Source organism: Lepisma saccharinum, chromosome 2, assembly GCF_977018435.1.
Source record: "Lepisma saccharinum chromosome 2, izLepSacc3.1, whole genome shotgun sequence".
In the NCBI taxonomy this organism is placed as follows: Eukaryota; Metazoa; Arthropoda; class Insecta; order Zygentoma; family Lepismatidae; genus Lepisma; species Lepisma saccharinum.
Window position 1 is genome coordinate 54,783,294 of NC_139230.1, and position 16,357 is coordinate 54,799,650.

Sequence of the window (16,357 nt, forward strand, 5' to 3'; positions counted from 1 at the left end):
TATGAAAATAGTCATTGAACATTTGCGTATTTGAACCAGGAGGGATATAGTGCAAGCCTATGACTATAGGAATGCCATTACATATCGTTACCCTGATCCACAAACACTCTATATTGTCAAATTTAATATATTAATTCATATTTAAGATTCGAGCTGATAAGAAAGGCACAGCCACCACCTTTAGCTTTTAAGCTGTCTTTTCTTAATACTGCATAATCATAAACTAGATTATCAAAATAAGTTTGATTATCTTTCATCCAGGTTTCAGTAAAAGCATAAATATCATAATTACCAACTAAGATGTTCTGTTCTATAGTAAGATATTTTGTATTAAGACCTCTTTAAGTTCTGGTAATATAAGCTTAAATACTTATTGGAAGATGAAATATCCATCCATTTAGCTAGTCAGTTAATTCCAGGCTTATTACTGTGAGAGCCTGTGTTTCGGGTTTTATCATCCACCGAAGAATTATTTTCGGACACTTCATCTTTTTGAACATATTCCATTTTAAGTTTACCTTGGAAATAAGTAAACAAAATGTTTTCCGGCCAAATCTCCGGATTAAGGATATTTTGGATGTCCGAAACCTTGACACCAACATAAATGGAAGTGTGCGAGTTGTGTTTAGTCTTAAGTTTATAACACTTATCTACTGCTATGTCCATGTTGTCTTGCAGATAGTTCCTCAGTGGTGACGCCAGGAGAGAGTCATGTGACGAAAACTCCCTTAGTGGGAGTAATTTCTTATTAACCCGTAATGTATTATCCAATTTGGTTCCAGATTTCAATTTAGAGTGAGACGCATTAATTTCATTATGAGTATTAATAGCACTAGCATTCCTTGAATTCAGACCACCGAATTGCTTCTTATGCCAAGTAACACTTGTCCATTCATTGTCATTGGAAAGACTTGAAACTTCGAAGTTACTAATTTCAATAGAATTTGGCACACGTTTGTTTACATTTGAAATATTGGTAGAACTGCTTTTATTTACTAGATCTTTGTCTAATTTAAGGCCTTCGTGCACCATAGCACCAACACTACACTTATTTTTATCACTCGGGATAATATCAACAGATGAAAATGTTTGTTTACATGCACTGGTCTGAGCATTACTAGATGGTAAACAGAACTTGGTTTCATTGCCATTTTCACTGTAGCTTACTTTAGATGGCTTATTGAGAGTCGATGCATATGAACCATGATTAAGTAAAGTCGATACTTGATCATGCAGGCTAATATTGGGGCTTTTGAGAACAACTACTTCTGCTCGAAGAGATTTTACTTCCTCGATTAGCCTATCATGTGATGAAACGAGTTCTCAAAACTGAAGCAATACTAATGCAATTGTTACACTCATTAACTTGAGAGTTACCTTCAGATAAACTTACTTCACTATCAGCTGAAGAATCCAATTTATCTGCATCTTTGCGACCAACACGATCAAGAGAGCTGGGTGTAGGAGTGATGGGTGTTTTATCATCTCTAGCCTTGAGACAGGAATCACATTTAAACAAACTTTTGCCATCAGCCATAAAAATTTCATATTCCGTTTGACCCAAATTCAAACCTGATTTCACAAGGAACTTAAAATGTTGCACAAAGAACAGGTCAGATTCATTTGCTTAGCAAATATTGGCTTTTTACATTTTCTGCACGAAGTTCGTGAAGAACCACCAGCCGCAATGTTGCGGATATTATTATTATATTATTATCCAAAATGCTCCTATCTATCTTCTGTCCTCTTAAAGGTAGACCCTGTTTGCAAGATACTACATTAAACTACTAATGATGATCAAACACACTAAAAGCAGGTTTGTCCAGGCAGGGGCCAGGGGGGGGGGCTGAGCCCCCCTGGAACTTCTGTCAGCCCCCCCTCCCCTTGGCACTGCTGTCAGCTCCCTTGACATTAGGTAAAACTATTTTGTGTAATTTGTTTGCAGTGAAGAGTGAAAATGTAGAGCAGATATTATTTTGTTCACAACTTTGGTGAAGGATAATTTCACAGAGTATGAATAACAGCTATTACATTCGTTCATCTTGTTTATAAGAAGTCTAAATAGCGACAAGTATTTAGAATATTCTCTGCTCTATACTTTATAAAGTTCCTTCATAGAGGAGCTTCTTTATCTGTACCTTCGCTGCCCATGTTGCGACCCCCTTTTTAGACAGAAACTTGTAACTTGGACACATCATCATGTAAATCCCCTCAGTATCTGCATCAAAGGTCAACATAGAACGAAGGGGAGTTTTATTGTTTTGACCCGGGGGTGGAATGTACGCTAGGCACTATGATAGAATACTGTCAATTTTTCTTGTGTGATATAAATATCTGTATCATCAAGAGTAGCATGGAGTTTGTAGTAAGTAAGGGATGATTTAAGTAGCAGTCAATTGACACTTCAAGCGATATTTTAAAAGATATAGAAAAAATGTAGTATTTGTATGATGTTTCTAAAATGACTCCCTGTCCCCCCCCCCCCCTTCACACAAACACACATGCACACATAATTTACCTTCATTTAATACTGTTAAACTTTTGAAAAATGGACTTGGTTTACAAAGCCCTCCCTGATAACCTGTGAGCCCTCCCCCCGCAGATCAATTCTAGCTACGGGCCTGGGTTTGTCCAAACTACCAGCTGCAGGCCACATCCAGCCAACCATGATTATTTTTCATTTTGGCCAACCTTAGTAGTTATAAACTCTTTTAATTTTATTTTGAGGCATTATGTTTAGTGTGAATGCAATGTAACATGATTCACAACAAATCAGTCAAGTAGATACTGTCCCCTGCACTAAAGTCATCTTCTGCTGAGTTGCTACAGACAACTTCATCTGGACAAAGATTTGTCATAAGCTTTACATTTATATTTTGCTTTATAGTTTTTGAGTGCTCTAACAGCAAATGTCATATTATTTTTGTAACTAGATTTTTATTTGGTTACATATTTACATACCAATAGCAGAACATTCATATAAGCACCATTATGTTGCATTTCATGCAACTATTTAGAGCCTTGATCAAGCCTGGATTTACATGTGTGGAGCACCCGGACTCACTAAATATTATGCTGGTTGTAACTTCTAGGACAAATTATGCCAAATTGTTTAGTTGGATTTTTACCACATTTCAAATATATCATTGTTTTCATTGTGTGGCCATTTCCAAAATTTTCTTACCTCAGTGGAGGCCCATTTGCAGATGGAAGCTCACAGATGTAGCCCTCCCAAGATCTGAGGGCCTTGTTACATGAGAATATGAAACTGTTGATTAGGGAAATTGTCTGGTAAAAAGAGATGGTTCGGTAGGTAAGTCAAAAATCAATAGATTTTTTCAATTCAAAAGTTAACTTTCTTGCTTTGTTTCAACTGACATATCTAGCTATGAAGAATGTAAATACGTATTTACTCATGTATAATGCACACTTTTTTCCAAATTTTTTGCTCCCAAAAACTGTGGTGTGTATTATGCACGGAATAATTTGGACAGCCAACATGAAACCGTATAAGGTCATTCCATGATTTTGTGACACTTGCATTGATCTTTCGTGGTTATGGAACCCTATCATGTTATATATCGCTGTAAAGCTTAAATCCTGTAGTTTCTGAATATGACAACAGTATCCCATTCAAGATAGTGACACTAATGTGAAATGCGGTTGAAATAACTTCATCACAAAATGAAGGAACATTCTGATTTTTATGTACTTTGGATGGAAGAAAAGATAAGGAAAAAGAAAATAATAAAAAAATAATGAAAATGGAAGAAATCTTTTGCTGCTAACTGCTAATTTGAGGGTCCTGAATGTACCTCGTATAAATGTTATGTTAGTCACAAAAAAGTACATATTTTGAAGTTTTTTTTAGAAAAGTAAATAAGAAATGAGCAAAACCTTGTATTAAAGTTTGAATACCATTTCCCACAATTTTTTACTTTGTAATGTAGTGTTCTGTGACACCAAGAAAAACAGTGCTATTCTAGCGGAATTCGAGAATGCGCCTCCCGTCACATGGGATGCATATCACCGGAATTTGTTGGGCAAGAAATAATAGAAAATAACTTCCTGAGCACTGCAAATCCATAAGGTAATTTTGATCTCGCTGTCTACTATTACAGAATAAATAAGGTAGTTAAAGGGTGAAAGCTTTGGGATGCTAAAGACATTGGAGGGAGAGGGGGGGGGGAAGTGGTGTGGGTTGGTAACTCATGGCATACACAAGTGACATTATTCTCCTCTTGGTCCACATAGCAAGAAGTGATTCATTGAATAGGTATGATGTCATTCACTCTTGATCAGCATAACTATAGCTTTACGACCTAAAACTAAGAAAGCCATTTCTTGAAACTAGATTATACTGTGCATTATATAAGAGATATAATTGTTTGTCACTTTTCCCTATTAAAAAGCAGGGTGCACATCATACATGCACGCACGTTATACATACGTAAATATGGTAGTCATTATTTGAATATACAGTTTCGTTGTACTTTGATACCAGGATTATCCATGCATAAATAATCACTGCCTTAAAATTCAAACACTAAAGAGAACTTTTCTTCATTAGGAGGAGATACATTGTCACAAGAACATTTGATTTTTATTATGAATTTATCCATGCTGTTCCATAGCTCATACAGAGCTACTTGGTAATAACAGCACTTCAAATACCAGGTATAGAAGCACACCACCACCATAGAATACTTCAGTTAGAAGTCAGCGGTTCATACATGGCCATAGCATAGGAGCTATAGGACTAAGATGTCTTTTATGCTATCTTTGTACTTGCTAACATGGTAACAGTGGGTAAAGTGAGGAGGAGAAATCTGAGATCTTCAGGAGCAGTAATGCCACAACAACAACAACAAAGAATCTTTGAAAAAAAGTTCAAAATCACCATTGATTGTCTAAATATTTACAGCTCACACTGAACTTAGAACTGAACAACCAAAAAATACCCATTGACACCACTACAGTTTGTTGAAAAGTTTAACCCTTAAACGCATAGCATTACCATATGGTAACCAGTGGCGTAGCGTTATAGTACGCCCGGCATTCCCCGATTTAAAATTTCAAAAATGCTGTAAATATAAAGTAAACTTGACTAATTTCATATATGTTTGACCTTCATAGCATTAAAATAGCTATTTTTCGCGATCCGCTTACAACGCTCCACTAACAACACTCGTTCTAGCATTTTTTTTTCAATGCCTTTCCTGGCCGGATGCCGGGCAGGTTCGGCATAAAATACTCTATATTCCTTGCTGTCTATCTGGAGGGAAAGCTTGGACAGGCATAGATCTCTACAGCATGAGTGCAAATGCTCTTTCATACGCCAGCGTATGGAGCAGAGGGCTACGTGATTGGTTCAAGTGACCCTTCCTGCCTTCTGAAGCAGACGACAGCGGTAGAATTTCTACTCTGTTCTTTGCGCTCATGCCACTAGTGCTATGTGATGCTACAATATGCAATATTGACCAAACTCAAATATACCATATACCACTTCTTAATGGCAATTGTATTGTATAATTTATCGCATGAACTGCGATGTGCATTAAAAACTAAAAGATCAACACAGTTTTTGTCAAATAAGTTGGTGAAGTCCTCATGTTAGAAATTCAGCCTGTGGCTGCTCTACCACTTAACCCGCACTATTTATTATTATTATTTTTTCGTTATTTCCTAACTGCTTAATATTGTGTCAATGGAAATGTTTAGCATTCATTTGAAAACTCTTAACATCAAATGGTCTCTGGACAAAATTATTTTAAAATGTTTATCAGCATTCTCAAGATGTAATAAACAGTGGTCTGAATTACTAATCGGCACTGTTACGTCAGTAGAGTGTACGGTAGTTGGATCATCCGCTCACCTCCGTGTCAGCGTGTTTTGCACAGCGTGCCAAGACGACAGAGGTCCCTGGTCGAATCCCGGCATGAGCACGGGTGTTCTTTGTCAGTGTCCCTTCTTCAATATCATCACTCATATTCATATTCGCGATTAACCAAAACTGGTAGAAAAGCGAAGTAAAATAGACCAAATCAATCAGTAGTTGGATCATCCACAACAATGACGTCTATTGTTGTGCAGAGGTGCTTGTGATTCAGGTAGGTCTTTTAATGGCTTGTGTCATGCCGAAAGGTATAAAAAAAAGGTATAAAGCACTAGAGTTCAAAATGTTTGTATAGTGAGGCATCTCATTTTCTTGCTAAAACATGCATGGATGATGTTTTATTGAAAACCAAGCTGACTTCAGGCAAATAAACAATACCTGTGGCGACTAATACCATAAGTAAAATTATTAAGCAAGAAAGGGCCGACCCTTCCTTCGGACTTGGCGTTCCCACCCGAAATGCCCATGCTATGTCACTGATGGTAACGCTCAACATTCGCGCACTTTCATGCTAGAAGCTTGTCTTATTGAGTGTGTGTAGGCAAACCTAGTGCCAGAAGTTGCTCTAGGAAGCATAAACCTTATGTTTGAGACCATTAGTTTCAGTCCAGGTAACAGAATTGTTGTAAGAGGATGCATTTGTCTTCACCTTCGATTTTCTTATTCAAAATGTCTTACGCTGAAAAATAAATATGGTGTTTTTATCTGATTTTATCATTATGGAGTTCTGAATGTTTTCAGCATTTAGTAAACACATGTAATTTCAAACTTATGATGTTTTCTGTTCAAAAATTTGCATCACTACTTCGATTTTTACTCATAATGGTGGCGTTACCATATGGTAATGCTATGCAGATACAGTAGCTACAGGCCTTTTTACCAATTACTTTATTTATTCTATTATTATTGCATGTAGAGCAAGAAATGAAAGTTATAAAACCTTTTGTCTTTTGCATGGTTTATTAATTTCTATTGCTTATAATTTATATTTATATTTTAGTTTAATGATAATAATAGATGATCATTTCATGGAACATGTTGTGCCTGTTCAGTAGCTCAGCTTTGTTGGGTTTGTGATCCCGTATTATGAAAAACATTTGTGCAAGCTATTTATTAGAGGAAAACCTATAAGATTTGTTACAAAGCCTGCCTGGTGCTTGAAAACCTTTCGTGGGTACCTCATTCGTTTTGATATCTATCAAGGCAAGAGTATAACAAGATTCTACTGACGTTGAAAATAAATTTAGAAAGACTGCAGCCCCTCTTATCCATATGCTACATGAATTTCCGAGACAATAATTCTCCCAGCTTGAATTTCGATGGAAATCGCTCAAAATATGACATCATTTCGTGTTGCACCTAAGGGAGTTTAACAGCCCATTACAACACAAAGGAAGGTTTTGAAAGACGTGTGGTATGCTGAAGGTCCACCAGTAGCATTCACATTCGACATGTTAAATATGTTGTTGGACTTCACGTTCCATATTTCATATGTTTCTATGTTGTATAACATAGTCTCCTTGTAATCAAGGGGTCCCGGGTTCAATACACAGTGTAGGTACATGGCAAAGTGGTACCAATCCCACTTTAAGCTGTAGGTCCAGTCCCAATTAGCTATTCTGTATTTAAAGTGGACTTAAAACTTCAATTCAACTCAATTAAAAGTTTCTATGACAAGTGAATATTTAAGAGTGATAAATAATATGTGAATATCGAGAAATCATTATGTATTAAATAGTTATCTGAGCTCATTTAGCTCAGAAAATGTGAGATTTATGTACAATAGATCTATAATATTTGTATTATTTAAAGAAATAATCAAATTTTGAAAGTTATTTTAAGGTTAATTAAATAATGTCCAAGTTTACAAAAATAAATCAAATTGTAGGGGTGAATGCATAGCGTTAACATATGGTAACAGGGTATATTTCGAAAAGGGGGAAAGAAAACTTTCAAAAAATGATTCAAAATCGCTTATTAGTACATAACAGATAGAATAAAAACAAGAAAAAAAATTGACAAAAATTAATTCATGCGTTTAAGGGTTAATTTTTTTATTGGTGTCATTTTTTGTAACAATTTGAAAATAATATCATCAAATACTAATGACACTGTATGCCTGCTAGCTGTTTTTATAGTGAAAAGTCACTTCTATACTGATAATAATACAATGATTGTAGCCTACCAGCAAATTACATGTGATAGAAATAGAACACCATTGCAGGCATGCAAGTGAAACAAAAACAGAAGTCCGACAATTTCAAATTTTGTGGCACAATATCTATGTTTTTTTACACAATTTCCCATTCTTACCTAAAATTGGACATAGATCCCCCCTTTTCTTTCCCTAGGGAATTTCCCTTCATATAGCAGCACTGCCTCTGCCAAGCATAACACAGAAAGCAGGAAGGAATAAGACAAAAATAGCTACTCCCTCACTTTTCCTTCAGTTCTCTCGCTCTTCCCACATACAATCAGGGAGGACACTGGTCATCAGAGGGATGCAATGGAGAACATAATATACTTAAATTCTGGTGTAGAAACTTGTTTTAATATGTTACGAAATATATAATGAGCAAGAACCCATATTTAAAGCTGAGTGTTTAACACATTGGGGTCTCACGACGGGCATAGCCCGCAGTGCACTTAAAGTCAATGTGGACGAACGATGGGCACAGCCCGTCCTGTGGTATGCAATCGCTTTGCTGATTGAACGACGGGCTATGCTCATACTTCGTCTCATGCGCGTGTTCATTCAAGCCCCTCTGTTGAAATTCCGACCTCTAGGTGACTCATGTGCTATTTTTATCTCCTACCTATGACTGTTTGTTGTCAGGTTGATGTACTGTGCATTGTTTAGAATGGCATCCTTAGATCCAGACTGCATAGAGGATTCCGCCTCAGAGTTTGAAGTTAGCGACGATTTTGATGATGCAGATGAATTTGAAGATTTGGAAGGTAGGTTATATTCGTAATAATTATTGTCGACAATATAAACAGTGTTGCAAACTCTAGTATTTTATGAATGAAGTGAGAAGAGGTAATTTTTTGGGGTCTATTCATCTTGCCACTTGTTTGATTCTCCTACATGCACTGATGTATTTTTAGTTTTTCCATTTATTATTTTGTATAGTGTATGTAAAATGAAAATTTATTTAATTTATTTAGTATATTTATTTATTTGTTTAATTTTTACAGGTGACGCAGAACCAACTGATACATCGTCTGGTCCTGTCCTGCAGCCACTTTTTTATACAAAAGATAATTACTTGTAATTTGTAATTATTTTTTGTTAAGTGCACATAAGAAGTATTCTTATGCAAGATTCAAAAGATGTATTGATAGTTTATGTAGTTAATTATTGAAATTTCCAGATTACGAACTTAAAATATATCTATATTAACATTTGTTACAATGTTGTACTTTTTTCTACTTCACAAAACATTGCTGAAAAAAATATTAAAAAACGTCTGAAAATGAAAATAAAATTTAACAAATTTTTGTTCATTGAAAAGAGGAAGTTTTGTAGATTTAAGAAATATGTGGTAAATAAAAACAAATTAAAAATATTTTTTCTATGATTTTTTTTAAAAACAACCAAAAACCGCAGACCAGAGGTAACAATGCTGTATTATGATGCCAGACCCGAATGTGTTAAAAATATAAGAAAAACATGTTTACCAGTGGTAAACATGTTAACATTGAGAATATGCTACTGTGGTTTGTTTTGATATGTGTGTTAAATGTCCTCAGTCTTTGAATTATTGAGCAAGGATGCTTTCCCCCCATCCCCCAACAAATGAAGTTTATGATAATCATTCTTTTGTGATCCAGTGATCCATTTTTCCAAGCACATTTGCAAATTTCACATTCAATCTATCCAGACGATCTTGTTGACTTGAAAAACTTTGTTCCATATTTAAAATTACCTCTTTATCAGAACTAAATCTCTGATCCTAATTTACGGTCAAGAGAGTATTGCTGTAGTTAGGATACATCAATACACAGGCCAGAAATGCTTTCTAGATTCATGAATATTTGTGTAATTTAATGTCTGTTTTTTGGGGTAACACCTCAATAAATAGTCTTTGCTTACTGCAGTGCAGTTAAATTAGTTAAAAATGTGGTAGTGTAATTTTTATATAGAGCATATTTTCACAGGATTTAATCATTAGGTTTTGTTTGGACTGAAGTGCAATTTCATCTATCTTTTGAGTAAAGAGTGTCTTACATCTTAACCATGAAAGTCAAAAATCTCTAATCAATTTTTGAAAGCACAAATTTATGCTGAATACGTTGCATAGTACTGTCATTGTAAAGGGTCAATGAATTTAGTAATAAAGTGTGTTTTACACAGTGTATATTGATACACTTGTATGTTGAATTGTATCTTCTTCAAATATGCTGCATAAAGAAACAAACTGCAGGAGTACTAAGTGAAGTCAGTGTACAGTACAAAATGACCTTTAGCAAATCCAACTTGTCTGTGTCCAATATGAAGATTTTGCACAATATTCTGACAAGTTGCAAGAACAACTATAATCCACTTTCTTTTTTCTTTCTTTTAGTTATGTTCACATAATGTTTCAATATTTTTGTGCAAGTTAACTTTTAAGTGTTATATCCACTTCAATGCATCTAACTTCCCCAATACAGTAGTCATATTATTTTGTTGGATTCCTGAAGTCGAGTGGTCAAATTAATATTACATACACCATCAATAATTCTGATTTACTTGATAAATATAAAATATTTAAATATAAGATGCATAGAAAATAGCGAAACTAATTGATTTTTTTTATTATTTAGTCTATCCATGAATTATTTGAATCGGCAACACGCAGAGACAAGCTGGAAAATTTTTCAAAAAAATTCAAAGATCAATTTCTAAAGATGACTTTAGATGAAGATGATAATGTTTCTGTGTCTGCTATAAACATTTTATGTTATATGTTGAGGTAAGGACAATCAATACCACATTATGTGTAAGTGACTTTCAAATTGAGTGATGGTGTGTATGTGTGTGTGTGCATGTAGAAAGATATAACATAATGTGTATTTTCCAGTCTTGTTTTCTCCACTCTTGCCATTGTTGTCTTATTTCCATACTTATTTCATATTTTTGTAGCTGTCGCAGTGGCAAAGCACATTGAATGGTTGAATTTCAATCTTGCCACTGAAGGTTCTGGATTCAAGTCTCAGAATGAGTATGGGTGTTCTTTTGTGAGTGTCCATCTCACCATCATCATTCATCCCCAAGTAACCAAAAATGTATTTCATAGGTACATCCCTGTTCTATATTAATCTTTGGATGCTTTAATATAGTCCACCACCCATTTGTCCTCTTCTGTTTACCTCCTCATCTATTCTTCCATTTCTCTCAATTATGCTTCCTAGATATTTGAAGCTCTCCACTCCGCTCAACTCTTCTGTGTCAATCTTTATTCTTGGTTCATTTCTGGCTCTGTTTCTTGTTGTTATTAGCACTTCACTCTTTTCTGCACTGAATTTAATTCCTGTTCTTCTGATTTTTCTCATTCCAACTATCAAGCTCTGTCTGTATTATTTCTTCCCTGTTTTCCCATATTACTAAGTCGTCGGCGAACAACTCCTATCTTCTTCCCAACCTCTTTGTTAATTGCATCCATTGTAATTATGAAGAGCAGTGGGGAAAGAGCGCTTCCCTGTTTTAGTCCATTACTTATACTGAACCACTCTGTTCTTCCCACTGGTGTCTTCACACAGCTCTGGTTGGCCTTGTATGTGCTCTGCACTCTACACACTATCTCTTCCTAGATTCTCCTCTCTCTTAGAGTCTTGCAAATCTTTGTTCTGTCCATGCTATCATATGCTTCTTCCATATCTAGGAATGCCATAATCAAATCATTTTCATACTCGTAGTGCCTTTCCTGCATTTGCCTTATGGTGAATATCACATCTACTGTTCATCTGGTTCTTCTAAATCCATGCTGTTCCTCTCTCATGTTCAGCTCTGTTACTTCCCTTATTCTTTTCTCTAATATTTTCTCATACACCTTTGCTGAGTGGCACATAAGTGTTATTTCTCTGTAGTTTTTACATTCCTTTCTGTCCCCTTCTTGAATATGGGAATTATTAGTCCCTTTGTCCAATCTCCTGGCACTTCTCTCTCTTGCTACACTGTTTTCAACACACTGTACAACCACTCCACACCAATCACTCCTGCTCCTAGTATCATTTCCACTGACACTTCATCTACTCCAGGTGCTCTACCTCTCTTCATTCTCTTCAGTGCTTCCTCCACTTCCTTCCATGTGAGATTAATTTTTAACTTCCTATTTTCCTTCACTTCATCATGTTCATTTCCATATAGGGTCTCCCCGATGGCGCAGTGGTAGCGTCGTCACCTTGTAATCAAGGGGTCCCGAGTTCGATTCCCAGTGGAGGTACATAGTGGTTCGGATCCCACTTTAAACTGTAGGTCCAGTCCCGATTAGCCTTACTGTGCATAAAGTGGACTTAAAACACCAAATCAATCAATCAAACCTTTTTTCACATTCAGCAATTTCACCAAATTATTTCTCCACATTCTTCTTATTTCTTCATCCTCTTCTACAACATTTCCCCTTTCATCCCTTAGCTTACAAGCTGTCTCCTCTTTCTCTTCTCCTTTTTCTCACTAATCCATACAATACTTTCTTGTTCCCATCTACATCTTACTCTAGCACTTTAGCCCATTTTTCCATCCACTTTTTTCTTTCCTCCTTTACTACTGTTCTTGACTCTTTCTTCTTTTCCACGTATACTCTTTTCGTGCATTTTGTGATTTAAATTAAAACCATTATCTAAATGCATCATTTTTGTTTTTCACTGCCTCTCTAGTTCTTTCATTCCACCATGGTGTTTCTTCATTCTTTTCTTGCTTGTCCTTCCACATACCTTTTCAAATGCCTCTACTAATTTTAAATCTTATCCATTCTGTTTCTACTCCTTTTGGTTCATCTATTGGCACTTTTGTTTGCAATATTTCTTGATATTTCTTTTTTATCTTATCCTTCAATTTACATACTCTTATCCTTGTCTCTTGTTCCTCCCTTCTATCTTTTATTTTCCATTTCCTCACATCTCCACTGTCTACGTTCTCACTGGGTATTACTTTGATGTTCATTTTCTTCTATACTTCCGTGTTTACCAATATATAATATATTACAGACTTTTATTCATTATTCCAACTGTATCTTGTAATTTTATGGCTGTCATATTTCTTCTTAAACCAGCTATTACCTACTAACAGTCTATTTCTCTTACAAAAGTCCAGTAGCCTCCTTCCCTCCTCATTCCTCTGTCCCCATCCATCAGCTCCAAGTACTTCCGTATACCCTTTCCTGTCTCTTCCCACTTGTACATTAAAATCACCCATCACAATTTGCCATTCCTTTCCTACATGTTCTTCCAAGTCTTCTTCAAATTCTTCTTTCTCCTCCCTTGTACATCCTGTTTGTGGGGCATGCACTTGAATTATTTCTATTACTTTCCCTCTTACATTCATTTTTACTTTCATTATTCTGTAATTTACCCTTTCTACTTCCTCACTTATTCCACTTCTGACTACAAATCCAACCCCACTTCTCCTGCCCTCTTCAGTACCTGCCCACTACAGTTTATATCGTACGACTGGACATCCTCCACACCCTGATAGCCTTGCTGCCTTGGTCCGGGACTGCTTATTTGAATTTCCCCTTATTCGCAGCTTCCCCTCATATCTGAGGGAGGTTTCACTATCCACCACCTGTGACCCATCCAGTTGCTGAGGCTTGTACCTTCAAGTGGTAGCACAAAAAACTTTCTAGAATTTATTTAGTTTTCCACCTTTCATGGAATTTAGTCTCCACATAACATTGTTTAACCACCTTCACAAGAATACTTGTAAGAATATGCTTCTTCTGCTACAGCTAAACAGACAAAAAATAAGCAATTCCCAACATCTTTCATCCATGATGGCTGACAAAGGTCTGGCAAGTGATTAGATTAAGTTAAGTGATTAAGTTAAGAATAGGTTCTACTTTCATTAAAAATATATTTCCAGTATGTGCTGTGACTGAAATATTTGTAAAGAAACACTGTTATTTTACACTCTAGAATTTACAGCATACTCTTGAAAGTTGACTTAACAGGAGAAAGTATTTTTTTAAACTGATGTTGACTCACTTTTCCATGGTTGGGCAAATGTTGGTAACAACCATTGGCCCAACATAAGACCAACGTAAGACAAAACTTCAATTTGCCAACCAATGTAAACCCAACCTTCCCCACATGAAAACTGCAGTTGGCCCAACAGTTGTGGTTACTTGGGTCTATATTGTCAGGTTTGACAAAAATGTGGCAGAAAAACAAACCAAGAAAATTACTTGGTGCTTTTCTGCTGCAGCATTAAAAATGCATGAAAGGTGAGCATGAGAGCCCAGATTTTTTTTATTACTTGTTCATTTTCATGTCTTTAAGAGTTCTTTTGTGTACAGCTATACTTTTTAGCTTCCTATCTTATTGACAAATCTCACTGACAATACTTAAAAATATTTCAGATATTACAAGGATATTCTCACAAAAATGGATTGCAGTAAAGTTAATAAGTTGGTTTTTTCTGAACATTCACATATTGCTAAGGCAGCAGGAAGATTTTTGACTGTACAATTGCTTGAAAGTGGAATGCACACCAGTTTCATGAGCAGAGGAGGAGAAAAAAATAGTAATGAAAATGCTTCACCAATGAACTCGTTGATTGAATTCTTCATTCATTCGCAGGTGGGAGCATGCTACAATTTTCTATTACGTACGTATATATTATAATTGTAATGCATATGTGAGTGTATGTGCATATTATCATTTATCAAAAATGAAGAAAACTTCACTGCAATGTTAAATTGTCAGCCTAGGTGTAAAAATGACCTTTGACTTTCCAATATAGCAATACTTATATTGTTCACTGAGTGTGTCATATTTTCCTTTTTCTTCTTACATTTACTAGCATTTCAATCTTTTTATTTTTATCATAATTTTATCATAACAACTTAAAGTAATTGAGCACGTTATACTGAACAATGAATTCTGTGATTTCCAACAGTTTCTGATATGATCTTCTCCAGAGCCAGCATTCATTGTATTTTATTACTACTAAATGGGTGCCTACAAGGGGAGTCAGGGGAGGACTTGCCTCCCTGAGATATCTGGGAATAGACAATGTAATTCGAATGATGTGATATTTTATTATAAATAATTCTGTTTTAAGTAACGTTCAGGCTGTAAGTTACAGCAATTAATGTCACTTACAACCATGTCTAACAAAATAAGGAAAGAACCTCCTCACCACAGACATTAGTCATCTGGACTGCCGTAACTAGGGGTGTGTGGGATGAAAATTTTTATAATTCCTTCATTCAGGACTGAAAAAATTTGCCATTTCCAGACCAGTTTCAGGACAGCCAACTTTCAAAATTTCCTGACATGGTGAAAATCTCGAATTCTAGACACTATTCCTTCCATGCCCCCTTAAGTGATTGTTTGTACACTTTGGGAATAAAAACAATTACTTTCAAGAAATTTTAGACACTGTTAGTGCAAAAATTAGCAAGAATTAACCACTTTCAAATGCAATCCCTTGGAATTTCTAAACAAGCACATTTTCATTATTTAATTTTGTACTTGGTAAGTCTCTTTGGGGAGGGGTGTCTGGAATGTCCCTTATTCCTAAATACATCCTTGAATGCAAGGTATCTGGAGATCATCTGTACTGAACATGTGAACTTGTAATGAGTATGTTCAGTTTCTCTTACAATTTTAAATATATATATATATATATTGAAAGTTTGAGGTCTTCTCTTGGATATCCTGGAATTAAAATTAGCATGTGAATCTATGGCTGTGGTGTTACCACTATGCTAGGAGAGACTCAGGAGAGTGAGATGAACCAGAAATCCTACATTTGAATCTTTGGAACTGCATATATATGTGTGTGCTGAAAGGGGAGGTCATTGTGTTTGTTCCATCATATATTTCATTCATTTATAATTTATCAATATTGTCACAATTTCCCTGTAGTAGTATAAAAGTGAATATAATATAAATTTGAGAAAATGAAAGATCCTTCACAAATATTGACATAAATAATACTTATTTTAAATATTGCAAATCATACATATAATGCAAATATGAGGAGTAAGTTACACATTTGATACATATAATTTCATTTCAACTGCAATATACAGAGGTTGTTCGCTTTATATCCGTCCATTTTCGATTCGGTGCTGCCACCTGGCATATCATGCTGGAACTATGGGACTGCTGGCGGGAGCAGTGTTGTGTCTGACCTTGTAGGTGCCTGAGTGTTGGTAGTGAATGTTATCAAATGGTGCCGAAAATCAACCGGTATTGGGAGGGTTACGTAATGGCCCTTTTCCATGCTAAGTTTTCATACGTACACATTGT

General features: G+C 35.6%; 1 protein-coding gene across 2 annotated transcripts in view; it reads left to right on the plus strand.

Annotated features, from left to right (window-relative positions):
- LOC145984433 (cohesin subunit SA-2-like) overlaps positions 1–16,357 on the plus strand; it is a 211,787-nt gene that overhangs the window by 99,061 nt on the left and 96,369 nt on the right. For both annotated transcript variants that reach the window (XM_083118095.1, XM_083118096.1), the window contains 2 exons: positions 10,706–10,854; positions 14,458–14,677. In XM_083118095.1, coding sequence (XP_082974221.1) covers positions 10,706–10,854; positions 14,458–14,677 — 369 coding nt within the window. The remainder of the gene's footprint in view (positions 1–10,705; positions 10,855–14,457; positions 14,678–16,357) is intronic.